This window comes from Myripristis murdjan, chromosome 6 (genome assembly GCF_902150065.1).
Source record: "Myripristis murdjan chromosome 6, fMyrMur1.1, whole genome shotgun sequence".
NCBI lineage: Eukaryota > Metazoa > Chordata > Actinopteri > Holocentriformes > Holocentridae > Myripristis > Myripristis murdjan.
The window spans coordinates 2,983,316-3,010,413 of NC_043985.1; the positions used below are offsets into that span (position 1 = coordinate 2,983,316).

Genomic DNA, 27,098 nt, shown 5'->3' on the forward strand with positions numbered 1-27,098 from the left:
AACTGATCAAACCTGTTGTTATCCCAAGGTCTGCAGATTTTTGGTTGCATACACGGTAAAGAACCACCTTCTTATCGCTGTTATTTTTAAATGTTGGTACAATCTGGGTTTGAATGACAACCAAATGAACAAACACTGAAACTATCAAATAGCCAGCTTCAAACTATAGACTTCAAATTGATATTGTTTAACTTCTGTTTTCAGACTTTTTGCTCCTCAGCAGATTTAACTGCAGCTCTGCTTTGCTCTGCAATATTCTCAGGCAGTGTGTGACACATGGCTGGGGTGAAGGAGAACAAATAAATACAGGTCAGGGCTATAAATGTAGCATTGAATCGCCATGCGGCTGTTACAGAGCTTCAAGATCAACGTCTGTTTCTCGCTAGGAGTTTTTTCGCTGCATTCCAATTATCTCCAGCACAAAAAGAGATCATAGCAGACCAGCTACAGCACTGTGTCTGCCCCAGGTCCAACCACCAGTGGTTAATATGTAAACCTCCCCACAAACATGTTGCAGCGGTGCGATGAAGATGCCCATAGGAACATTGGCCCCTGATAAGCGAGCTGGTGTGCTGAGTCATTGGACACAGGTGGACAATCTAAGTGACATCTAAACACAATCAATGGCTCTTGACTCGATGCTGCAACATTACATTGCAAAGCTCTCTTGTGGATTACCTCACATTCTTCAATAAGACCAAGGAAAACAACTCGTCAGTTCAAACGGGCAATAACCAATTCATCCTTGGGTGTGTGTCTACCACATTTCAATCTCGTCTGTCTAGAGCCTAAACTCACTTTGATCTGTCTAAACTCAAAATAGTATCCCAACTTTGCATGACATTTCATGCACTGGGGGCGTGAGCACACCATTCATCTAGTCTTAAAACGGAATAACACTTTATCCTAAGAGGTTGTGATCTGGCCGAATTCTGGACCTGTGGACCTCTGACCAAGTTCAGGTTTTTGACTGTGGAACCTTTAGATCTGCTTTTTTTCAGTATGGATAGTCATTGTGTTGGTGCTGAGGACCAGCTTCTCCATCTGGACATTTATGTGGATGAGCAGAATCCTCGAGGAGGCATCCTAGACCTCCTGAGTAGACTCCGTCCCCAGTGGAGGACACAGGACATTCAGATGAAGGCAAGTGAATGTTGTCTTGATGTTTTGATTCCATCTCTCATTCTAAATTGTACTGACTTGTCAGTGTCAATGTACATCTATCTGTGTATCTGTCTAATGTCATTGCTAGCTTAGTGTTAATTCTGTTGGACGTTCAGTAGAGTGCCATATTTTTTCAAGAGTTTTTAGCTCAGGAGCTACCCAATTTATTTGGCAGATGAGACCTCTGTCAGCATGACTCCAGATCATATGGAAACTGTGTGCTCACCTTGTACTGTACTGATTACACAATACACAGACTGCATAAACAACATGCCATCCATAAGGTAAATCAGAAATCATGCTGCTTCCTTGTGGATTGTTCAGTCACAACTGAGCACATGCAGGTTTGATGGCTGTACTGCCAGTTCAGTTTGTTAAGAGAGCCCGATGAACCCTTAAGCTCCATTATAGACACTGGATGTTATTAGGGTAAATATACAGTGATTTAGTGATGTTACAATCACCGAGGGTTTAAAACATTTTGAAAGGGATTGCAGGAAGGTAAGCATGAAAAGATTCCAAGCTTCTGGCAAGAGGGCTGTGCCAAAAGTGGAGTAGAGGTGTGCTTTATTCAAATTCAGGCTTCTGCAGGAAGTGTTAACAAATAGAATATCAGGCGTCTGGTGGATTGATCTCTTCTCATGACACATCCCCATCCACGCTCCTCCTGTCTTGCTAGAGAGAGCATGGAGAAAAATCCTGAATGATCCCTCTCTTAAAGAACAGACGCAAAATAAAAAGGGAAGCTGCATGGATTAAAGTTGCTGAATTAAATAAAAATAAGTTAGTTAGATGTGCAATCGTACCACACCATTTTTCAATTTAATGAGCTTATAAGTATTCAGTTGGGTCATAGCTCCAATATATACACTCAATGCGCATTTACATACTGAGAAATAAAGTTGATAGTTTTCTGGTGTTGTTGTAAAAAATGTCACTCCATATGAGATATAACATATTTATTCCAAAAAGACTTGACAAACTCACTCCAAAAAATAATTATAACCCACCATATTCTTAGTTCTAGTCTAGGTTGTAGTGATGCTGGAGTTTGTTTCAGCTCAAAACATCACCAAGCTATACATATGCATATTGATAAATCCAGCAGTGATGCCATGTGAACTCCAACACAATATGACCCAGTGAGACCCAATGTGACAGGCTTAGTGGATTTTAGGAATTTGAGCAGGAGACTGTCAGCTTTATGTGTTGTAGCATTCAGCATTAAATCTAGATATTCCTTAACATTGTAAAATCAGCAGAAAAAGCCAAGGTTACTGGAGAACAACAGCAGTTTTTTTTTCTTTTCTTCTTTTTTTTTTTTTTTTTTTTTTTTTTGGAAAATGGGAATTGTGTTCACTGGGCATCTGTTCGAAGCAGGATAATCCCACGCTGGTCCCATGTGCAAACACAAGGTCCAATCTTTCAGAGAAATAGGGTTTATGTTTGTTAGGTGACAGCACATTGGGTGGGTGACCTCTCAATCTCGATCAGGTCCACAAATGTACACAAAGGGGTAGATGTTTCCTTTCAACCCCCAAAACTCCCGGCAGCCCCTTCATTTATGTACTGTGTTGCTTTGTCTGGAATATACAGAATATATTGTACAGGAAAAGGAAAGCTCTCTCCTGTAATCTACACAATTACTGTGTACCTGTATTTTATGTAACTAATGTCTGATTAAATCATGATTTGAGAGCTGTTACTTGAATGGTAAACTCTCTTCTCTAGATAAATTTAAAAAAAAAAAAAAAAAAAAAAAATGCTTTTTAACCAAAAGTGGAGTTTACAAAGTGTTGTGCAAGAAGGGATAAGATATGTAGAATTAGTAAGCAAAACTTTAGCTATATCAGCTGTTAAAACTACTACTAATAATAATAATGATGATGATGATGATGATGATAATGCTTGATTCAAGAATTTTACTTAATTTTTCTGTTAATATATTTTTAGTTAGGTAATTATTGTTATATCAAAGTACCTGCAGTCACAAAATGTATTAACTAAGTGAAAAAGCTCACGTTGCTTTTTTTTTTTTTTTTTTTTTTTTTTTAGAAAAGTTCAAATAATTTATCTGTTGGTCAGCTGTAGAGACCTGGCAAAAGGCATTCTATCACAATGTCACTGTCTGCGTTCGACTGGGCCTCAATCCACTGGTATAAATACTTCATCAGATGTCAAGGCAGCCATGTTTGTTCACTCTCGACCCAGATGAAAAATTGTGTTGCGTGGCGATTCCATCAGAGGCACAGGAGAGGCCTTGGAGACTGTGGGAGTGAATGAGAACTACTGAAAACCCACCGAATGACAACAAGAGGCTTTGTAGGCAAACAGTAGCCACTGTGGTATTGTAGTCCACAAACAGTACAACACAGACAGGAGATGTACAGTCCACCATAAACCAATTAATCGCCAACAAAAAGCTGCAGCTGTATTGTTGTACAGTCAAAGTAGCACTTGATGTTTTTCAGTGGAATGGAATGACTGAATCAAAGTGCCAAGGATGTAACACATCTTTAAATTTATCTATGTAACCCTGTACGTACACAAGAACTGTATATAACTGTTTGTGTATGTCATATGGCAGTGGTTGAAGTTTTGATATTCCTACTTTAATATGTCATTTAGTTTAGGTTTTGTTACCGACAAAGGCAAACCGGCAGCAAATTATCATCCTCCATGAATGATGCAGGCAGCTCTGTGGCCAATCAAAAACAAGACACATTTTTACTCAGGGTTTTGTCAGACTTTCACCAGTGGTGTACAGGTTTGCGTTAAGAATTTGGACCATAAATTATAGCAGCCCTATTTGACCAAAAAGTGTATTTTTTAAAACCTTACCCTTAACCTTAACCAGTCAGCCAGAATTTGCCTTTGTAGTTATGACAACCAGCCAAAATATTCTCACTTCCTAGAAATGTCCCCACTCTGTTTATTTAAAAATTTGCTCTGGTCCTCACTGAAACAAGTACAAGTACACAGACATACACACACACACACACACACACACACACACCATGTGATTAAATCAAAACAAAAAGAGCACAAAAATCATAACTGATTTATAACTGACTGATTTTTGCAAAGCTTCTTATTCAGACTATTTGTAATTCCAAATTGATTGCAGTCAAACAGCAGCTACAGATATACTAATATAGTCATTAACATTCATTAATTAACAAACTCTCTGTCATGCATGCATGCATGTCTTGATAGAAAAATATACCAATGCTGACCATTAATTATCTGAAACACCTACATTTTAAATTATTGATCCACTTTTTACTGTCTCATTCAAGTTTTTTTTCAAGCAAACAAACTAATAATTACTACTAATTAATTGCTATAGCATGCATACTACTAACATACTACTAATTAATTACTTGTAATTACTCAGTCAAGTAGTTTACTACAGTAACTGATGGAAGATATTTAGGTTTTTAAGATTTATGGAAGAGTGAGTCTTCCACATTCCATATAATTTCACTAATAGAACAATAAAGGAATAATGATGTAACTGCCTGCTAAGCTGCACTGTCATGCTGCAATTTTACAAGGCTGTTGGAAAATCAGCCTTGATGGAAGTGTTGTGCAGTGACTCTTAGCAGACTATTACTGTGCTGAATATACTCTGGCTTGACTAAGGAGGTTTGGGAGATTGAAATAGATGTCCATTGTGTGACATCTTTCAAAATTTGTCTCATTATTGCTGAGAAATGTTTTTTTATGCTCTTATCCAGAGCTAACAATGAGTGCAGCAGTACATTAAGCTTACATTTCTAGATTGATGGCAGTACTAGTAAGAAGAAAGAAAAGCCTGTGTGAAAGTGAAATGTTTTGTCCCTCTCAGGTTTACCTGCATGATCGCCTTTGGAAAAACCCAAACAAAAAGTACTGCACTGTACAGCACTGGATTTACATTCTGTATTTGTTTTCCTTTAACTTTTAGACATTCACAGAAGGCATCACCAACCAGCTGACAGGCTGCTTCATGGGCTCTCTCCAGGAGCCTGGCTGCGTTCTGGTGCGACTGTACGGCAGAATGACGGAGCTCTATGTGAACAGGGACAGGGAGGTGGAGATGTTCCAGGTTTTCCACGCCCACGGCTGCGGCCCCCAGATCTATTGCAGCTTCCAGAATGGCATTTGCTACGAGTTTGTGAGGGGAGCAGTTCTGGATGATGAGCTCCTCCATCAACCCTCCATCTACAGGTCTTTAACTGAAGCTTGACTGTTTTGATTTTTATTTCTTCTATAAAGTCAATAAATTCAAAGAGATATTCCTTCCATAGGCAGAACATTTTTCAGCCAACAGTGAAATATTTAATCTGCCCTTTAGCAACTGATAATGCAACAATGTTGTAGTATGCTCTACATTGGCTGAAAGTAAACGTGCTGCATGAAGCATTATATTGCATAAGGGGTGTAAAAATGTAACTGGTAATGTAATAATGATGTATCACATTGATACATTTGCCATTATGAACTCATAAGGGGTGTCAGATACAAACAGATGATGTAATAATATATTAAGTCTGAGTTAATTTTTTCTTCTTCTTGAAAAGTAAATTAAAAATTACATCATTAGCAAGTTTCATTATAACATCATCAGTTATAAATATGAAGTCATAAATGTTTGGGAATGTAAGGATGTCATGTAAATTTGTTTTGCAGTACATTACATTAAGAGATTTTTTAAGTGCATTTTAAATCAATTTAGAGGGACATTTTGATGAGTTATTATATAGTTTGGTAGTTATCAAATCGTCAATGCCCCAGAAGTTATGCAGGTTACATGGAAAGTAATTCATGAGACCATATAATGAATATGTCAATAAAAACCCATGAAGTGATAAAGGATATGGTAAAACCTAACAATTTTATCTTGTCTTTTCTAAGAGGATGTTGGTAACCTTGTGCCCAATAGCATTTCAACCACACTGATCGAGGGGTTTTAAATATTTTAGCTGAGTCATGTTTCATGTTGAGCAATGTTGTTTAGTCATGCCCCCTGTTCCACCCATCATTCTTGTGATAAGAGGCCAGTATCGTTATTCTAAGCGCAGGACAGTAGGACGCAACGCAGACAGCCAAGGCCGAACCCCAGGGCCATGATAGACATCAATCACCTTGCTCCCTCTGATAGCCTCTGTAGGGAATACCTAGAAAATTTAATGTCACCACTGAGACGCCTCGTGAACAAGCACTCAACTGGTCAAAAGGTCACAAATGAAACGGCGCCCCATTTGTTGAAAAGAAATGCAAGATAAGGGTGCTAAATGGAAAGGGAGTTGTGTTTCTTCTCTGATAATGGTTGTTTTTGCAATATTGCCCGAACTCATCTGGGAAAATGTTTTCTCTCCATAGATTGATTGCAGCAGAGATGGGGAAAATCCACTCAATCCAACACAAATGTAATCTGCCTGCTGAACCTTTGCTATGGACCAAAATGTCCCAGTTTCTCTCACTGGCGCAGGACAGTATCAGTAATGCTCCATCCAAGCAAAGGTGAGCAATACAGTCTGTTACATAGTCTAAATCTGAGTGCACTGTTTCATTGATTTTACCTATTAAAAGGTGCCTGAGCTCTCGTGCTTGTATTAGTAACAGCCCTCCTGACACAGTCTTTAAGGGGGAACTATATGCAACTGAACTGGAGGCGCTTTTTTGCCTGCATTTTTTTTTTAGCTGTGTGAACACAAAAATCAGATATTTTCAAATCAGATGTGGGCCACTTTCATACATGATCTTGGATTGGATACACATACAAAGCGATGTGACCGCTGTGACAATGGTCAGACCATACTTCTTTTTTTTTTTGCTTTTTTTTCTTCACTGTGTTCACTGACATTACAGTAAACATCGTGATTCAGTGCCAGCAGTGGCAAGTCAAAACAAAAAATGGAGAAGAGCAGCCACAATAACAAAGGACAGTTGAGAGAGGTTAAGAGAATTAGACGTGTGGAAATGTGTCAATCCATGTGTCAAGCCCTTTTCACCATCTTGCCTTCCTCCAGTTGACAAACTGTCATCCATCCTTCACAGCAAATAACCTGAGAAATCAGTGAGTGTGCTGCTATTTCATTCATTGTCATGATGGTCTATTGCACAAATATCATGTCATCCAGCATGCATCCTTGATGTAAATGTGGGAATTTTCAGGGACAGAGATCTATTTACACTGATATCAGATATGAATCAGATTCAAACATGAATGTGAAGAGTCAAGGGAAAAAACTATATGGAGGCCTATAATCCTAACAGAGACTAAGTGACTTGTTTGAGGGCACCCCAGTGGTAGTGCTAGATATTCTTCCATTCAGTCCTTGGAAAGAAAGCGACAACATTTTAGCAAGTATCCATTTTCTTTTAGTACATTTCCTCGCATCAAACTTGCTGCCAAACTTGCTGTCAAAGCAAAAGATAGTCGTCAATTTGTGGTTGTGTGTTTTGTTTGTGTGTTGACAGTCTCTGACACAGTCAGTCAGTCACAGCCGCCTCTCTTACCATGTGGACAGAGGTTACCACCGTCAGCTGGCATTGGCCTAGCAGAAGAGGTGGGGGAGTGGCCTCTGTGGCAATGACATTGCGCTATCTCTGAAAGGGGGTCAAGAGGTGAGAGGTGAGATGGGGGTTTCGAGACACTACAAAGAAGCAGATGCTCAGCCGCTGGTTTCCTACAAGGCCTTTCTTTATCAGTCAAACCCTCAGCCTTGTTTATGTATGCAGCAAAGGGGTCGGAAGTCCACACAGACCGGAGCTGGAAAGGCCTGGGTCCACTTTTTGAACAACTGTAGTCTCTTCTGTGTTTTAGCAAGCATGCAAAGCAATTAGCCGCAGAGTGGGCCATCCATAACAGAGAGGAACTGTGGAGGAGAAGGTTTTTCATGATAAGAAAAAGTTTTAGCTTCCTGGACTCAGAGAGACAAAAGTCCATCAGAGATCTAAGAGAAAGCCAGTGTGACTGCAGTAACCTTTCTGAAATCAGGAAGACAAGACACAGACGACTAACATTTTCTCAATCAGTGTATCATTGCTGCCTCCAGTATTTCAGCATTTCAACCCCATGACGCTGTCATATCCATTTTGGAAAAATATCATTACCTCAAGTTCAAAATCTGCACGGATTCCTGCCTGTAGACATGTTATCATTTTGTCAACTGAGAACTATCCGCTATCTTTTTCAGAGGTATCATAATGTTTCAGTGTCAGACTCATTTTACAGCAGTAGTTGTCACTTTTGAAAAGATAGATATGTCATTTTGGATCGACACTCATCATTACTACCATGTGGCACCTAAAGAGTGCTTTATCAATGTGAATAAGTATTCACGTGCATTCTTTTGTGATAAAATAAAGACTTTAGACGAAGAGTAACGTGCATCTACAGCAGAGGACCAGTTTGCACCACATTTAGAGGCCCAATAGATGGTGCTATATTGTGAGACATTTGTGTGTCTGAGCAGCACACAGCCTACCGCTCCCTGAAAGGAGTCAAGAATACAGTCAGAACAACTGGAAGTGATCTGGAAAATATCAGGAGAGGACATTGCAGAGCATGTTGAAAAAACCCTATAAAGTAATGGGGTATATTATAGTACAATTCTAAATGAGATAAGTTGACAAGGTTTGTGGTTAAAGCATATCTGAGCGTGTGTGTGTGTGTGTGTGTGTGTGTGTGTGTGTGTGTGTGTGTGCGTATGCGTGAGTGTGTGTCCAAGGATTTCTGCTTGTGTGAATATTCGTCGTCTACAAGTGCTCGCACACACAACAAGCACACACACACACACAGAGGGAGAGAAAGAGAGGGAGAGAGAGAGAAGAGAGAGAGAGAGAGAGAGGCATGGAGGCAAAAGAAAGAGAAAGGCAAAGGAGGTTTAAACAGGCATCAGAGATACTTTTGTACTTGAGAATGTATGAGTGCCTGTGTGAATGTCATCTTCAGAGGAAACGGAAAAAGAAAGGCAGCAAGAGAAAGGCAGAGGGAGAGAGAGAGGGAGAGAGAGAGAGAGAGAGAGAGAGAGAGAGAGCAGGAAGAGGCTGCACCTGCAGAGGAGGTCTTCAGCTCTCAAGACTCCCGCTGTGCAGAGAGAGAGAGACAGAAAGAGAGAGAGGGAGGGAGAGAGAGAGAAGGAGGGAGAGAAAAAGGCTTCAGCAGCTGCAAGGTTTGGAGAGAGGGAAAACGTAGTAGTAGTCAGAGATGGGAGAGAAAAGTAATGGAAAGCAAGACAGCGCAACCTCCTCTTCTCCCAAAGGCCCCCTGCTATGTCTCCCGTTTGCACTCCCACGAATCACATAAAACTGCACAAGAAAAGCGGGAAAAAAATCATCAGTGCTCGGCTGGTGTTTGAAATCATATGTAAATAAGGTGCATTGATAATGAAGCGCCAGAGGAGGAAATTCCACTAATTACCTTACTGAGACTTGACTGGGAGCAGGAGGCGAACGTACTTGATGTACTGTTTTCATGAAAAGGGGAGAAAAGAGAGAGAGGAAAGGATCTGATGGCAAGACGACAGGTTTCCATTTAAAGTCAATGGAAGTCTTTCATTTAGCTTTTGACTCCAAGTAATCGTGGGCTCTCTATGATAAAGTGAATTTGTTAGTTTAAAGAAATGGATGAGTGAAAAGGAATCAGGGTAATTCACCAAAGAACTGTGTGTTTTTATTCATATGATAAGAGAGGGGTTAGATAAATTATGCATGGCAAAGAGGATCTAATTTTTATGACAGAAAGATTGCATACGCTAATAAATGCGAATCAAATACTTGGGCAACTATATTTTAGGCATGTCATTTTTGAAAATGCAATTTGGAAAATTCAATTTACAATACTTGCACCATTCCGGTATACAATAACGCCGAAATTGTGTTTTTGCATGAAGGAAAAGCAACCTGGTGGATAAAGTTGTGACTTTTATCAAAAGCAGGAAAACTCAAAAGCGAGGAAAGTTATTTTTGACACATATTGTAGACACACTGATTAAATAAAGGCGGGCTGCACGAATGAGCTCCCAACCCATCCATCCACGGCAGAGCCACAGACTGACCGAACAGACTAGAGCAACATAATATTCAAAATGACTCGATCTGTGGCTGAGGGTGTGTAGGAGGAGTTGTATAAGGCAGCGGAGCCTCTGTGTCATGACTGTAAACAAGGTTCCGCTCCTCTGCTTTTATTGTGCGTTCCTAACAGGCCTCACTAAATTATGTCGACAAGTGTGTATAATACCGGAGCATCTGTTTGCTCCCTTTCGAATAAATAGGTAGAACAGTGTTTAAATTACCCTCTTGTCCTGGCCTGACGACTGAAAAGGAAACATGAAAATTAATTAGGAGACGGAATGCTTGCACAGCATTTCTTCCAGGTGCATTTTGTACTGACGTCCAAGGACATTAGTGCGGTCTTTGATAGATAGAGTAATCAGTGGAGTGAAAACAAAGCATAAGATCACCACGAGGCTCTCTGAACTCTTTCAATTTACAAATATGTTGTTCCCTGAAAAGAAAAGTAAAATAGTAAAGTTACCAATGGTACCTATGTATGTAGGCCAGTTGATATTTCAGCCAGCGGCATCAACTGCATCAACAATTTCTCCTGCTTCCTCTTCGACAACCTGAAGTGTCATTTTCCTTCTTAAAGAGGCACAAGTAAGATTTTGAAAGAATACTCAGGTATGATTTATATAGGTTTTTGAAGGCTGATGATGCTATTTCTACATTTAATTTGTAAGTTTTTTGTTTGGTTTTGGGGTTTTTTCTTCCAATATTAGCATCTTTAACACCTTCAACTCAGATTATCACTTAATTAGTCACATTTGGCTTTACATGTTAATTTAAAAATTATTTTGCAAGACTGCAGGAGAGACCAGCTATTTATCTATTTGTTTATGTATTTGCAAACTGCTTCAAGGTCTCTTTTTTAACTGACTGAACTCTGATTTTGCGTTCAATTTCCCCTTAAGTAGCCTCAAAATGAGATTTTTTTTTTTCATATTGTACAACAATGTCACATATCCTGTATCTGCTGGTTCTAGCACTTCACTGAAGCTACATCACACTCATATTGTTTGAAATAGTAAAACCAAAGATGACATTGTTTTATGGCTGCAGCATTGCATCAAATAGAAAATATCTATCTTGTGCATGATGTTTTGTATTTCCTTGTAATTCTGCAGGTCATATTTGCATATTTGGCATTTAAAACCTCTTACCAATGAAATTCCTTTACATTTGCTGATCCTTAAGGCAGAAAATCCACCACACAATTTCAATGGTGTATGAGAGTGTGGGCTACAATAAACCTTTAACCGAGAAATTACTTTACCAAAAGCATAAATGAGCTGTTAAATAATGACTAAAATGTACAAAGAAAATGAAATCACACTGCAGGATTTACTGCACATATTGTTTTGATGCAGCTGCAGTCAGAGAGGAACCTCCATCATGTCGACAGTGGAGGACACTGACTGTATCCTGTATGTAATAAATGGCCAACACAAGCCAAAATCCATATATTTATGTGATGCTGAAAAATGCATGAGCCTAAATCACACAAAGGGGATGTAACTGAGAGGAGCATCCCATCCCTATGTGCCCAAATTATATCCTGATGTTAAGTATGTCCAAAATAAAACCAAACAGCACTGTCTGGAGCAGTGCTTCTCAAAGGGGGCTGGGACCCCCCAGGCGCTTGCTGATGGTTCACAAACACTTTCAGTATTCACTTACTGTACCGCCTGTATACAAATAGCAAAACAATAAGATACCTTGAAAACATGAACAAAAATAACAAAAATAATTTAACATGGGCAACCAATAGAACAATATATAAATAAAAGGGGAAAGGAAAAAATAATAATAATAATAACAATAATAATAACAGACATGAAAAAGGTTTTGCACCCGAAATGCCACATGGTGGTATATGTTTTTCTTTACAGCACATGTATTTACTATTTAAATGTGCATGCTTTTTTAAACTTTGAAAATGTTTTGCATCTCTCATCATTTTGGTATCTTTTGGTCTATAAGCAGTCACATGCTGGTAGACTGGTAAATTGTAGCACCTTGTTTAATTGTCACAAATGTGTAAGTGTTCTTTTACGATTTGTGTTTTTTTCCTAAAGAATTAAAAATAAAAGATTTATGTCTTACTGCCAGTCTGTGAAGTTGCTGACCTGGTGCAGTCAGCTGATGTTGAGAGTTCATTTTTGTTTGATTCCCAAAAGCACCTGACCATACTCAGAGTCAGTGTCAGTCAGTGTCCTTTGAGGAACTACAGATGTGGCTTAGCCGATGATGACAGCAAGAAGCTACGGTGCACTGAGGTGGAAAACAGGAACAGGACAACAGCGTAACTTTTCTTGACAGAAACTGCTAGAATCACCAACAAAATGAGAGTATGGCTGTGCCAAGCTATCAAGTTGTCTTATATGGCATTAAATCAAAGGAGTTTTTCACAAAACACTTCTCAAAATGTTAAAGTGACAATTTCGTAATAAGAATAAAAGTGATTCACTTTATTTATATAGCACTTTTAAATATAATTAAATACAATGAAATAAAGTAATAATTCACACAGTCATAAAGGCTTTTAATAATAATATACTTTTAATAAACAATAATCATCATCATCATCATCATAATCATTATCATCATCATCGAGAAGAGATTTAAAAGCAGTGAAGATTTAGCAAATTTAGCATCTCAGCAAGTAAGTCGGGGGTCCAGGCTGCAAAAGCCCAATAGCCCATAGTCACTAGTTGGGCTCTAGGAATGACCTGAAGGCCCCTATCAGCCAATCTAAGTGGGCACCCAGGCTTATAAGAGGTTAGTAGATCTTTGATATAATTAGAAACTTGGTCATGTAAATCCATGAAGGTCAACAATAAAATTTTGAAATCAGTTCAAAGATAAACAGGAAGCCAGTGCAGGGAGGCCAGAATTGGAGATATATGATCTTGTTGTCTTGAACTGGTGACAATCCTAGCAGCAGCATTTTTTGGGAGCGGGAACTCTGAATAATATCTGTGAAGAGGGCATTATAGAAATCCAGACATGAGAAAATAAAGGCATGGACAACACTGTGTTACCCCGTCCCCCAACCCCACAACCAACCAACCACCCACACACACACAAACACACACACACACACACACACACTTAATACAAATTAAGTGTGTGTGTGCAAATAAGAAGGATCTAATTCTTGAGTGTACATTGTTTAGTGAAAGTTTTTTGAGTGTACTTTTTGAACTAACTTTCAAAGGACAGAATAAAAAAACCCAATTTCTTGAAGTTTGCACCCCATTTGCAGGCTTAATGTTATGTGATGGGGCTCCAAGATTGCAGACTATCTGACTGAAAGAATTGGGTGTAGCAAACAAGACAATTTCCTTTTATATCATCATTAAGTTTGAGGAAGTTTTGGGAAATCCAGCAATTGATATTAGAAAGGCAGGCAGTAAGCTGGGATAGGCTGCTATGATTAGTGGATTGTAACAGGCCAAAATTGGGTGTCAGCATAACAATGGCGCTGTACATTATGTTTACTAATGACCTGACGCAAGGGCAACATATAAATAGAGAACAGAAACGGACCCAAGATTGACCCTTGAGGAACACCATGAGTGAAATGGGAAACATAAGAAAGGGAATTTCCAACCACAACAGAAAAAGGTTCTGTTAGACAGATCAGAGTGTAAAGAAGTTGAGAGCAGACCATTTTGGACCAACCCGAGTTTCATGACACTGTGGAATGATGGAGTGATCTCAATGAGTTTTTTACCTGGTTAAATAAAGGATATTATATATTATATTGTATCAAAGGCCACACTCAAGTCTGGCAGGACCAGAACTGAGCTTTTCTATTTATCTGCAGCAAGGAGTAAGTCATTTGTCACCTTAACTAAAGCCACCTCAGTGGAGCAGGGGTCATTTGTCCAAGGGCCAGAATTTTTCAAAGCAGACACTGTAGGGACTGGACCTTCTCATAAGTTTTATTTATTTAGGTTTAATTAGCCAGTTTTTGTTTCATATTTTCACTTTCCTACAAAATGAATGTTATTTTTACTAGCCTATATCAATGTAAACAGACTCCTAAACAATATGGGAGATCCATAATAATAACTTCATACTTCACTAGAAAATTATCTAGGCAGTTCACTGAGGAGTAATGGTTCAAATCTGTAATTCCAGAGATGTAATTGCAGAATGCAGTTCTGATTGGCTTTAAATATCAGTCAACTTTAGCCAGTTTTATGCTATTATGCAGTGTCCTGATTGGTGGAAAAGAAAAGACTCTAAGATCGATAAAATCATGGGAAATGGGGTTAGACGGAATATACATGGATAATGAAGTCACCAAGGATGATTATTCTAGCATGTTTTGGTATAACAAAAGAGGGGAGCTAAGAAAACTCATGAATAAAACCATTTAGCTTAGAAGGTCTGTATAAATGTATACAAAGCAGATAAACTGGAGCAGTGACTAAAAAACTTAAGAGTTAAAAGATCCAAAAGACAGAAATGAACATTTGAAATGATTTCTATGGATGGCAGAAGTGCCACCACCCCAACCGGTCTGGGTTGCTGCCTCACAAGACAAATAATTTCCCTCGTTTTGTCTTTCACAGTTCCGTGCTTCTACAAGAGGTGCCCAGTTTTGAGATACTGTCAGCTGAAATGGAGTCGCTGAAGAGACACCTCTCTCAGATTGACTCACCAGTCGTCCTCTGTCACAATGACCTTCTGACGAAAAACATAATCTACAACCACAAAGAGGGTGAGGTGCTGCCAAATCACCAGTGTTGGAGGAAATCGACACATTGTGAGGGTAGTGCTGAAATAAGCGGGTCTGAGAATTATTATGTGGGTACATAGCAGACTTCCATCAATCAGAAGCAATCGCACCAACTGAATGCTGTTAGGAATAAAAGATTGCTTTATCTGAGACTCATTAAGTGGAGCCCTAGCTGTGTCTCAAGTGTCTCAGTATGTCACTGAAGCGAAATGGTGAAATGGACGAACCGTTTCCTTTTCAACAGTTTGAAATAATGTAGCTTACAGAGGGTTCATGACTCTTCTCTTTTATTTTACACACAGAAGAGAACCTTTGCACACATCTACTGAATATACTTTCACACTTTATTAAATATCTTACCACTTTTGAAGTCTCCCATTATTATTTTTTTTTCCCCCTCACAAAAGGCTATTTACCATCCTTGGGTATTGTGAGGATCTTACTTTACAAGGACGCTAAGGGTGACTCTCAGTCAATAGAGACTCCATTTCTCCATTACTTTGACTCCCACCTGTCACTGTACTTTAATTAATGGACGGAGAATCATCAGTTACATGCCCCATACCTAAGATTCATCTTGTTCATGTTCATCATGTTGTCCTGGTAACCATTGTTACTTTTCCTCTCCTCTATCAGGAATGGTGAAATTCATCGACTATGAATATGCCGATTACAACTACCAGGCATTCGATATTGGTAATCACTTCAATGAATTTGCTGGTAGGTTGACGTTGTAATGTACAATGAAGTATACTTCAGTTCAGCTGCAGATCTTCTTTGGGGCCAATACATATATTTGCATATATATAGAATGTTGAATGTAAATATGGAGAGTAATATGGAGAGTCTGTTGTCTGCACTGGTGTGTACTAAGGCTGTTTTCCCTTGTTGATGAGATCCAGTTATCTTCCCATTTTTCATCATGATCAATTAGTGCATATAGAATGTGATTAGGTTGCTTCTGATTTTGATATATACCACCTGTGTAACATAAAAACTCCTTTTAATTTAAAAGTCATGGAAGAATCTCCTAATTTAACACAATTAAATTCTGAGCAGCCACCCCACAGCCATGACAGATCACTGAGTGGACAGTCAACTCTCCAGTCAAAACATAAAATGATTGACACTGAAAAATCAACACTTATTAACACTGGAACATTTGCTATTTAGCTTGGATTCAGGACAATCTTGGAAACTGGTCATGTCAGCTCGTGACTGTAGCGAGCCTAAAAGTCATGTCCACAGCAAATTTTCCAGTGTTGATAAGCACTGACCTTTTAGTGACAGGGTCCTCAGAATGGCTTGCATTGTCCCTTTGCACCACTATTTACTCCTTTGTGCCCTTTTGTCAAATCCCTGTTAAATAAGGGAGGTCAGAATTAAAACATAAAACTTATTTTCTATTTAACCAAATTTTGTTTCTGCATACACATCTATATTCTTTAAACCATGGTTAACTGTATGTATCACATGAAACTTCATCTCTTTCTTATGATTCTAATTTGCTGGATTTTTAGTGTGTTTTTGTGTATGCGTCTGCACATGTGAGCTTGATGCCATACTCATTGACTCTGCAAACAGAGTTTCCTCATAAGATCAAATAAAAGTTTAACATTGGTGCTGTATCATTTGCAGACAAAATGATTCAAGAAATTCAATTCATACGAGGAGCTGTTCTTGTTTGTCATTCCTGTCTCCATCGTTCTGGGCATAATGCAGCCACATAATTATAGCTTTATGGTTAGGTGCAGGCTTTTGTTGCTGTCATACCAACACTGTTTTAGCAAATTGCCAATCGAATTATCTGACCAATCTGTTTGTGGCCATTTCTTGATGATGACTTGATGATGACTGATCACATTTCAGCATAAGAACAACCTTTGTAGCCTACCTATACACCTTAAAATTCTTGGAACTGAACGTACTTACATATCGCAGCACACCTCAAATAAATTGTTGGACAAACAACAAATAATTATGATAAAATAAAATAAAATGAGAAATTGAAGTTAAAAATCCAAATAAATAAAAGGTGAATAAAAGCCAAGCTGAGTTAAAAGAAATAATGTAATAATCAAATGAGGAAAAAATAAAGAAAGAGGAAGAGGACATAAAGAACTGTTTAAGAATTTAAAAAAAAATTAAATAATGATAATAATAATAATAATAATAATAATAATAATAAAGAATCACTGTGTAAAACCTCATTACTGCTGTTGAAGACCCCTAATATTTGCAGTTCACCTTATGGATGAAAACATTTATATAAAGTTTAAATTGTTTAAATGGATGGTATAGCATGGTGTTGATTTTTAACACTCTGAGGCAGTTACACTCACGTTAATGTTTTGTGTGTGTGTGTGTGTGTGTGTGTGTGTGTGTGTGTGTTTAAGGTGTGAATGATGTTGACTACAGCCTATATCCCGGCCAAGAGCTCCAAAGGGACTGGCTGACGGCCTATCTGGAGAGTTACAAACACAGCACAGGATGCGAGGTCACTGTTACAGAAGGAGAAATTACTCAGCTCTACATCCAAGTCTGCAAATTCTCTTTGGTAAGTGACTGCTCCCACCGACTTTGTTGAAATGTGTCATTATATACTGCCACAACACTTTGGAAAGACTTCACTTAAGTGACAAATCTATCAACAGTTATTTCCTTTTTGTAAGCTCTGTTTTGAGGGGGCTCAAATATCTCAATATTATGAGATTAGTGTGTGCATTTCAACAATATCCATATGTGCACAGACCTCTGAAATGGCAGGGCGGCAACACCTCAGCATCACATTTTAACAATTTACTTTTCCAGCAACCCCCCCCTAGAAAAAAAAAAAAAAAAAAAAAAAAAAAAAAAACCTCCCCCAAAGAAAACCCACCCGATCCACAGCTGACCCACCGCTGCTCAGAATTTGATGGACTCCATCTGAGTTGATTAGAAACTGCCGCAGGGAAAAATGAGACACAGCAGCCAAAATTATTTTTCTTATGACCACAATTTTCATTCTTTGGCGGCTCAAGTGGCGCTGGCCTATCTGTCTAAATGTGCTTTCATAGCTCAACACAATATGCAGAATTGTCCTACCAATTTTGGGGTGGTGTGAATGTCTCTTGAAATAGCTCAGAAATGATGAGAAAGCATATTGCTTTTTAAAATAATGTATGCCTCAGCCAAAAAAATTGAGAAGGAGAAGGGGGGAAAAGAAATATGGGCTGGAATGGAGAAAGAGAAAGCGATAACATCATGTTGATTGAAATCAGATTTTCTTTGACAAACTGACGAGGACGCTTGACTGGGGGAAGTGGGAGAAATGGATCACTGACACTTAATAAGCCAAGTTTCGAACTCGAGTCATTTTAAGCAGCTGGCTGTCAAAATCAAATATATTGTGCTTGATAACTGAAGAAAAAAAATGGGGCAATTGTTTTATTTTCCATATCATATTTCAGGGACTAAGCTCAAGCATTTCTTTAAAAAATTATTAATAAAATAAAGATTTTACTCTCCTGTAAATGTTGTTGTATCTAGTTTTACATATTCAGAAGTGATTACCATTTTATATAAACAGTCAGACTGTGTGTAATTGCCTTTGGAAAATCTCAAAACATGGTAATAATTCTCAGTTTAGTCAGTTTGCATTTGTTAGAAGCAGGCTTCATGCCATTTTAACGTTGTATCGCTTAAAAAAATGCTTGGAACAATGAAATGGGTGGAACTACATCCAATCATGTGTCTGTATTACAAATGAATGGTCAAAATTCAGGAACCAAGGAAACCATGTGGCTTCTCCCTACTCTGCATCCAAGGGAGCTCTATGTCTCCACTGTGTGGCATTGACAAAGAGTGGCTGGTCGCCAATGTTCTGCGGAGTGAAGCTGCTTCCCTCGAATCTTAATCCCAGGCGAAGTGTGCCAAGACACAGTGGGGTCTTTACAACTCTCCCTCTCCTCCACAGGGAACCCCCGTGATATAGAGGCTAAAGTCTGCAGCTCTGTGATGTCACCCTCCCCGCACGTCTCTCATCTCCATTTTTCTCAATGGCTCCCTGTCAGTGGCGGCCTCTGCTTAGCGTTAGGCTAATGGTCTCTTAATGGAGAGCAGTTATTAATCATAATGGAAACACGCTCAATCTCTCTCTCCAACTAAAGACAGAGATTAGAGATGAAAATCTGCCAGGGAGGGGAAAAAAGCCAAGGGGAAACCGCACATTGCTCTGCAAATATTTCATTCCACCCTTTATTTGATTATCAAATAAAAATGTGATTATATCACTGGGCCACAGAACAGAGGCCTGTCTGGATCTTATTAGGACTTGCTATTAGTGGTCCTACCATGAAGATTTACAATAAGGGTGGAGAACAACAGAAATTTATGGAGGCATGGAAGTCCACAAGCCTAAGTGAGCAAAACCATTAAGGAGGGAACCATTCAATACAGAGGTTTGTCATTCTGACTGTGCAGCGTACAACTGGCAAGCAGCGACAGTTGAGGGAGTAGTTAAAATACTGCAACATAAAGCCACTTAAGTGTGTTTTAAACAGGGTTCCCACAGGCCTTAAGAAATACTTAACGTTTGTGGACTTGGAAAAAGATTTAAAAAAAAAAAAAAAAACTCTTAAGGTTTATTTTGTTTTACTTTATTTCTTTTTTTTAATGATTGGATAACCTTAAAAGCAACTGATTTCTCTTTGGACCTCTTCCCATCTTAGCATCAACACACCCTGAGGAAAACCCTGAGGACATTTGTTATAGCAATCTTAAAATTAATGATTTCACAGGATGTCTTGACTTGACAGGACCAGGAGTAAAACATTCAGGCCTCTATAATGTCTCATTTGGCCAATGTCATGTCTTACTCCAAAACATGACAATTTAGTTATTGAATTTCACAAAAAAGACCTTGAAAGTCTTTGAAAAGTCTTTGATTTTGGCATTCAAGAAAGTGTAGGAAATCTAAAATATGCAATAATGGTATAGGCTAAGAGTATGAGATGATCCAAAAATAGGACTATTGACACAATTTTTCATTAAGGTGAAGCCATGTGAAGGCAGTTTTCTTAAAGAAATCATCACCACAGCTTTTCATAAGCGTACAGTTATGACAGATATAAACCAAACCTTCATAGCTACAGAACGGTTTGCAGTGCCATGTTCTGCAAAGACTGTGGGGTGGCAGCAAGGCCCTGTGGTTAGTGAGCCAGATGCCCCAGGTTCAAACTCCATGTCAGCTAGCATCTGTCTTGTTCTTGAGCAAGACACTGACATCTGACCCTATGCTCTGACCTCCCTGGAGGAGGGGGGCAAGAAAAAGTTGCCTTTTGACAGTTGAATTACTATCGATTGGACACTCAAAAGAGCATATTAGAACTACATGGCAGCAGGAACTTGTGGTTACAAGTTTGTTTAAAGACACAATTTATTGGTGAGCTGGCCGTATGAGCACATTCACACAATGTTCTGTAAAAAAATTTATTTCTAGATGTAAAATAAAGAAAATATGTATTTCACAACTGGAATTGGAGGAGGGGTGGCTGCCTAGTGCCCTTAGTGGACCGCATGGCCCTGGTTTACATATATGTGTGTGTGAAGGTCCCCATCAACTCGTTTTGCTATTCAATATTGAGTATCTGCTGATAGTGTACTTAGTATCAATTCAATATTTATTCATTTATTATTGTTCTTTTAAAGAAATAGCTGTGTGCTACATCACTCTGAGCATCACTCTGAACAATCTAAAAACAATAAAACTAAAGCAAGCAAGGACCAATACACTTAATACTCAGTTAAACAACTGGATTAACCCCTTGAACCTTAAATATCCCATCAAGTAACTTCAAAGTTATATTTTACAGTAATAACACATATATATTGTACCACTCCATTACAATCAGTATTATACTAGTTGGTCAAAACATGCCCTGAATGGGTCAGATGTTAATTTTGGATTAGCCCAGGATATCACTAATGCTGACACAAATTTTGCAGTATCAAAAATACAACTCGGAACAAAAATCCATTTTCCATACCAGCTTATTCCTAGTTAGGGTCACAGACTGGAGCCTATCCCATCATGCATTGGGTGTAAAGGTCTAGCCAAACAGTCCATCTTTATTAACTCCTTCATGCCAATGTCATACTGTGAAGAAGCTTCTGAGAATACATAACTACACAATAAAAGCCCTAACAACTACAGCCAGTGGGAACAAAAAGAACTAACACGGCAATCAACTGAAAATGGGAATCCACAATGAATTTCTATTGAGAACTGTCAGTTTGTATTCACAGTGTTGTTTCTGTAGCATTACCTAGACAAATGATTACCAGTGAACCAACTTCTCTGCAGCAACATTCGCCTGTTGAGTCAGTGAGAGTGATGAAAAACTGGCGTCAGACTAGATGTGAATAGTTTTGTGTTTCCCTACCTTAAGGAATAGACCTTAAGGTAGGGAAACACCCCAGAGGTGGACAGTCTGTGATATAACAATCAAATGAATAAATACACGCCTACTTCCAAAGGTTTCTACATTACTTTGTGTATAGACATTTTTGCAGACCCTGGTCTACGCATTGAGGTACACAGAACCCTTAACCCTGACAGTGATCATGCCACCTCATACCCAGAGAGCTCCACAGTATTTTTTAATAACATTATCTCCCTGTCTACCACCAGGCATCCAACTTCTTCTGGGGTCTATGGGCCATCCTGCAGGCACGATACTCCTCTATTGACTTTGACTTCCAAAGGTGTGTGCTCCCCTGAATTACCTGTAGATACTGTAGCTTAACATTTTACCTCACATCATCCAGTTCAACCACATAATACTTTACTGCAATGTTTAGACAACCAGGAACTTCATTAAGATTTCCCAACAAAGAAAAATGGCCCTAAAGGGTTAGGAACTTCAGCCCAGTGTGTGGATGTACTGTATATATATTTTTTCCTATTTGTTTTTCAAGTGTACTTTTATCTCACATTTGGCATAAAACAAGCCTGATATGCACACACTTATTCTTCTTGTCACTTTTAAACCTAGACCAAATATTTACATATGAAATTCCTGGCCTTTCTTCATCCTTATCCCACACATCATGTAAAGATGAAAGCTTCAAGACTTTCCTGAGAATGAAGACTAACTTCTTTATTTGTTAAATGGTACCGTCTCATGATTCAGGTAGGAGCCTTCTTATCTACAAACAAGTCCAGAAGACATTCCTCACTACCGCAGCCCAGACAATAAAGTTCACGAGGGTGAAATGTTTCCCTCCACCTCCTCCCTTTTTTCTCCTTTCTCCTTTCCCTGTGTGCCCCACACCCGCCACAGTTGTGATGGTGATCCTAATCACTATTGACATACGGCACCCTCCCCTCTGTGTGGCTTTTTCTGCCCGCTTGCTAGATCAGCGACAGGGCCCCCTCCGCATTTCGATCTGGACCTCGGAGGAAATGTGATCCAGAGGGGTGCCGAGGCACAGAGGCACTATTGTTCCAGTGCCGTCGGTCCTCCCTTACTTATACTTCTATCATCCCTGGCTGGGCCACATGCTCCTGCTAGACGTCTGCTCCACTAAGCTGCCGGCTGAGGTTGTCCTAAAGTGCACGGCGAGGGTCGGGTTACCTTCCTTTAACTAGAGGGTTAACTGAAATGAGCTCAGAGATCAGCCGTAACTGTGGGATACCTGGCCTGGAAAGTACAACTACATCCCTCCCTCACATACACATGCATATATACGCACATCCAAACTCCCCCTGTCAGCACCATGACTTTCAGGGTCCTTGATCACTCATGCTCTAGAAAACAGAGCAACTGTCAGTGATCAAGTTGAAGGTTCTCCCTTTCATCTTTTAATTTTTAAACACTGATGATGAGCACATACCACAGTCTCCTACCCTGACATTGTCCATTATTAGCACCACACATGTGACCTGCCCCGGTCCTGCAGATCATCTGCAGCTGGCCTCCTACTCGTCCTGTCATCTTAACAAAAACGCACAGGGAGATGTCTTTTACCCATTGTGGCCCTTGTCTCTGGAACAGTCTGCCTGAGGGTCTGAGGAGCTCATTTTTAAAAGAAAACCTATCAAAAAACAAAAAACCTATCTTTTTTGCCGGGCTTTTACTTAAAGTACCTTTTCATTTGTTGTTTTATTGATTTGTTGCTTCATTCTTTCATTTATTGTTTTGCTATTGTTTGTGCCTTTGCACGTCTCTGTTTGTTTGCTGTAGTTTTTGACGAATTATACATACACTGGGCTACAGCCACTGTATAAAATGTGCTATAAAACTATAGACTGGTTGATAGATTGAATGATACTGGCCAAGATGACGGAGAAAACACAAGGTGTAACATTTTGTGGTAAATAGCGAGCTCTATTAAGGATAGAGAGATACGGAGATAGCATTCAGCTCTGTCTGCATGTGCGTCTTTAGGCTTGTTTCCTCCCTCTGTTATCCCCTGAGCCAAATCTCCACTGACTTCCCAACGAGTGACAGGCGTCGCCCAGGCCTTACGCTCTAACCAAGGCCAGATGTAGATGTGACAATAGGGAGCCACAAGGGGAATGCAAGCCCGCCCTCCCTTCTACCGTCCATATTTACTTTCCTTATATGATTTTATTCATGTGTTGAAAGTGTCTGCGAGTCAGCGGTTTAGATTTGTGGACGTGTTGGCAAGGCGAGCCGTTATTTGACAAAGACATTATTATGAGGAAATGAACGAGGAAGAGGCCCACTGTTTGGAATAGTCTGACTGCAAAATTGGGGGAATTGTGCACAAAAGCACATTGTGAAATGGAATACCTGCTTTGGAGGGAATTCATTTTCCCCTACTTCTGCTTAAATAGAAAAAGTCTCAGTTTCATCTCTGATGATGATAAACGTTAAGCACACTAGTTTTAGGTGTCGGCCCTAATAAAAGTGGGGATGAATGGGATTGTCTGTGAAGGTTGCCGCTCTTTTAAGTAGAGAATACTCCAAAATAATTTTATGGGGCCAAATATTTCCACTTATGAAGAGTAAGTGTGTGTGTGTGTGTGTGTGTGTGTAAGAGAGAGAGACAGAGAGAGAGAGAGACATGTGTAGTCGTCACAAATGTAAGACTTACAATATAAAGATAATAATTATAATATAATATATGATAAAGCAATTCAACTTAGATTCTTCTTTTTTTTATACAATACAGAGATATGACATGACCATTGACACATATGACTCTTGATAATGAAGCTCTGCTCATTGATCATTTTAATTAAATGTTCCTTTAGCAATGTTTTACTCCCATCTTCGATTAGGTTGTGCTGTTCATAAGGAACACTTTCTTTTTAAATGTACTGAATATTAATTGGCCGAATTTGTTGAATGTGTACTTCAGCTACACTAATTATTATTATTATTATCCTCCAAAATTTTGAATTCATTATTTTCCTTTGACTGAAGCAGTACATATTCCATATCCAAGTGACCGTAAAGTGAAGCAATCAGAACAGCAACTACAACAGAAATTAGAAACAGCACAAGCCAGGCTTAACTCTGACACAGTGACATGAGGGCGGTTGTGTCCGCGGACACAGGCGGTGAACAGAGTGATGGAACAGAGGCGCCTAAAAAGCACATAATTGAATCATCTTTTTTGTCTCAGCGAGGAATAAGAGAGAGAGAAAACCGATTCGACATTGAGGAGTTTAGTGAAAGCCCTGATTAAAGGACAAACTCCTCGCTATGCTTCCATTTTCTGTGCTTTTGAGACTTCACTTAATTTCAAATGGTATAGTATAATGGCCAAGGGCAATGGTGCACTCAGACATCAGATTTATTGAAGTGTTTGACAATATGGTATGAACAAATACAAAACCCACTTTTCTTACAGTTAGCTTGTGAAAACGTGTCGAGGCTTTGGGGCAGTGGTCAGATTCAGTGCTTTTCTGAAGCACACAGACGAGACAATGCAGCGAATAAATGTCCTGTGTTATGATGTATGACATGGAGTCATAAACATTTCTAATACATGAAACACTTGGGAGAGATATTGGCAGTGGGAGAGATATTGGCACATGTCAAGCATGTCTTCACCCAGATTTGTGCAAATGATATTGCAAGTGTGTGTATTTGCATTTCAGCTCATTACTTCGATGGCCTGGGATGGATCTGCTTTTGAGGCTGTTTATACCGACCTATACAAATACAGATTTTCTCAGGAAAGGTCAAAAAAGTTTATAGTCTCTATATGCCTACTTAAACTGCCCAAATTTGTTCAAAGCAAACAACAGAATGTACAACAATACATAGAGGCTGGCAAGTGAAAAACACAATAGTTATAAATGTAAGTGTACCGAAATATTTTTTTTCTTTACATATTGTCTTGCATTGGGCTGCACAGAACTGTTTTGCTGCCAACTGGCACTAATTCCATTTCTTTTTTTGCAGACTAGTGCTCTCTTTTGCTGCATTATATGCACTCACCATATCACAATAATTTAGCACAATCCTTCAGCCTCAACCCTTTATTCTGATCCGTCCTCGTAAGAGTTTTCTGCATTTCTACAGAAAAAAAGGAAACTTGAAATTCTGCCATTTTTAATTGCTTCTATGAGCCTGACTCACTTTAAAGTGCATGATAATGGCAAGAGGGAAATTCATTTTCAAAACACATAATAAATTACACTGCAGAAGCCTGAAAATCAAATCAAAATCCAGCTCTACAGACTATAGCATGGTGATGCTGACTGGCAGCACAATTAATAATTCTACGCATTTTGTTTAGCTACATGTTAAGAATGATTTTTTTTGCATGTGTGCTTTTTCCAGATTCCCACGCACTGTGCACACACTATGCATCCTCTTAAATAAAGGTTGTGACATTCTCAAAACAGGCTGTGGATAATGTCTATTTGTGCAGCTTTTTAATACAACAAAGCCTACAGTAATAATAGCACGACCAATTCAAAGGCATATTTAAATACTGACATGCATTTTATTCACTTTTCAGTGCAAATGTATGTGGCCCTAAAATGTGCATTGAAACAATGGAAATGTGTTGAGAATGATACATTTTGACATGTGCACAGTGACTTGTGGTGCAGTCTGTATTTATATCATACAAGATTTACTTTGTTAATGCGTTGACAGCAAACTCCTGCATTCTCTGACTTTTCGGTTTCCTGTGCTCTCCTTCCAGGTACGCCAGAGCACGACTCAACTTCTACTTTGAGAAGAAAGAGGAATATTTTGGATTGGCGCTGAGTTAGAATAGCGACTAGAACGCCAGGCACTTTTCAAAAACAAAATTAGCTGCAGCCCATTTTCTGCAAATTTGGGTCCAAGAAGAGTTTTCAGTGATGTGAAATAGATTCTTCTTTACCTAATTCAACAATGGTAGGTTAAATCCACTGCGGCATCGCAGGCATCGAATAAGCTTTTTATGTGCTCCCTATTGTTTGTTATTGCAATCTAGAGGGTGAGTTAATCTGTTTTTGCTATCACTGTGATTTTTCAAATATTTGTTTTACCACAGTCAGTATGCCGATAAGCCTATTTGGCAAATTGAGATGAAGCTCATGCCAGAAACACATTAATTGTTCCCACATTTAGCTGAGTCGCATAAAGCCACAAAACTGAGCCTGATCATAAAACCTCTAAGAGGGTTATTTGCAGGCTTATATGCTACAGTTCTGTTGGAAAAATATATATATACTGTTTCCATTTCAGCTGGTTTACAAGTCCTCTATTATTTCGAGATGATATTCTGTAACTTTTTTTTCTTGTATACCTAAATCAATGATGAAATAAACTGTAAGACTAATTTATTTCGCATATATAATCCAGGATGAAGGTGCTTCTTATATTAGGGTATAGATTCACTATGGTGGCAGTGAGAAAAGTTTGAACTTCCATGTTTCCAAATTGCATTGGTCCCAGATGCTTCATATCCATGGACATCAAAGGAATGAGCTGGTGAGTCCAGTTGCCTCTGAATGGAAGTGCATGCTTACTGCTATCACTTCCTGTGGATAAAAAAAGTGATCATACCCCAAATCAACCCTAAAACTGATCATACCCAATCAGCCCTAAAACTTCATTTATGCAAATGGGATGGGTCTCAGGCAGGATGAGATGCTGCAGCCTCACTGTTGTGA

General features: G+C 39.0%; 1 protein-coding gene across 1 annotated transcript; it reads left to right on the forward strand.

Moving 5' to 3' along the window:
- The first annotated feature begins 1,002 nt into the window (after window positions 1-1,002).
- On the forward strand, window positions 1,003-26,226 carry LOC115360904 (ethanolamine kinase 1). The gene is made up of 9 exons (XM_030054084.1): window positions 1,003-1,143; window positions 5,114-5,376; window positions 6,532-6,672; window positions 13,996-14,006; window positions 14,819-14,950; window positions 15,605-15,688; window positions 17,365-17,525; window positions 21,639-21,712; window positions 26,141-26,226. Exons 1-9 carry the CDS (start codon window positions 1,003-1,005, stop codon window positions 26,208-26,210), a joined length of 1,077 nt encoding a protein of 358 aa, XP_029909944.1. The 3' UTR covers window positions 26,211-26,226.
- The last annotated feature ends 872 nt before the right edge of the window (window positions 26,227-27,098 follow it).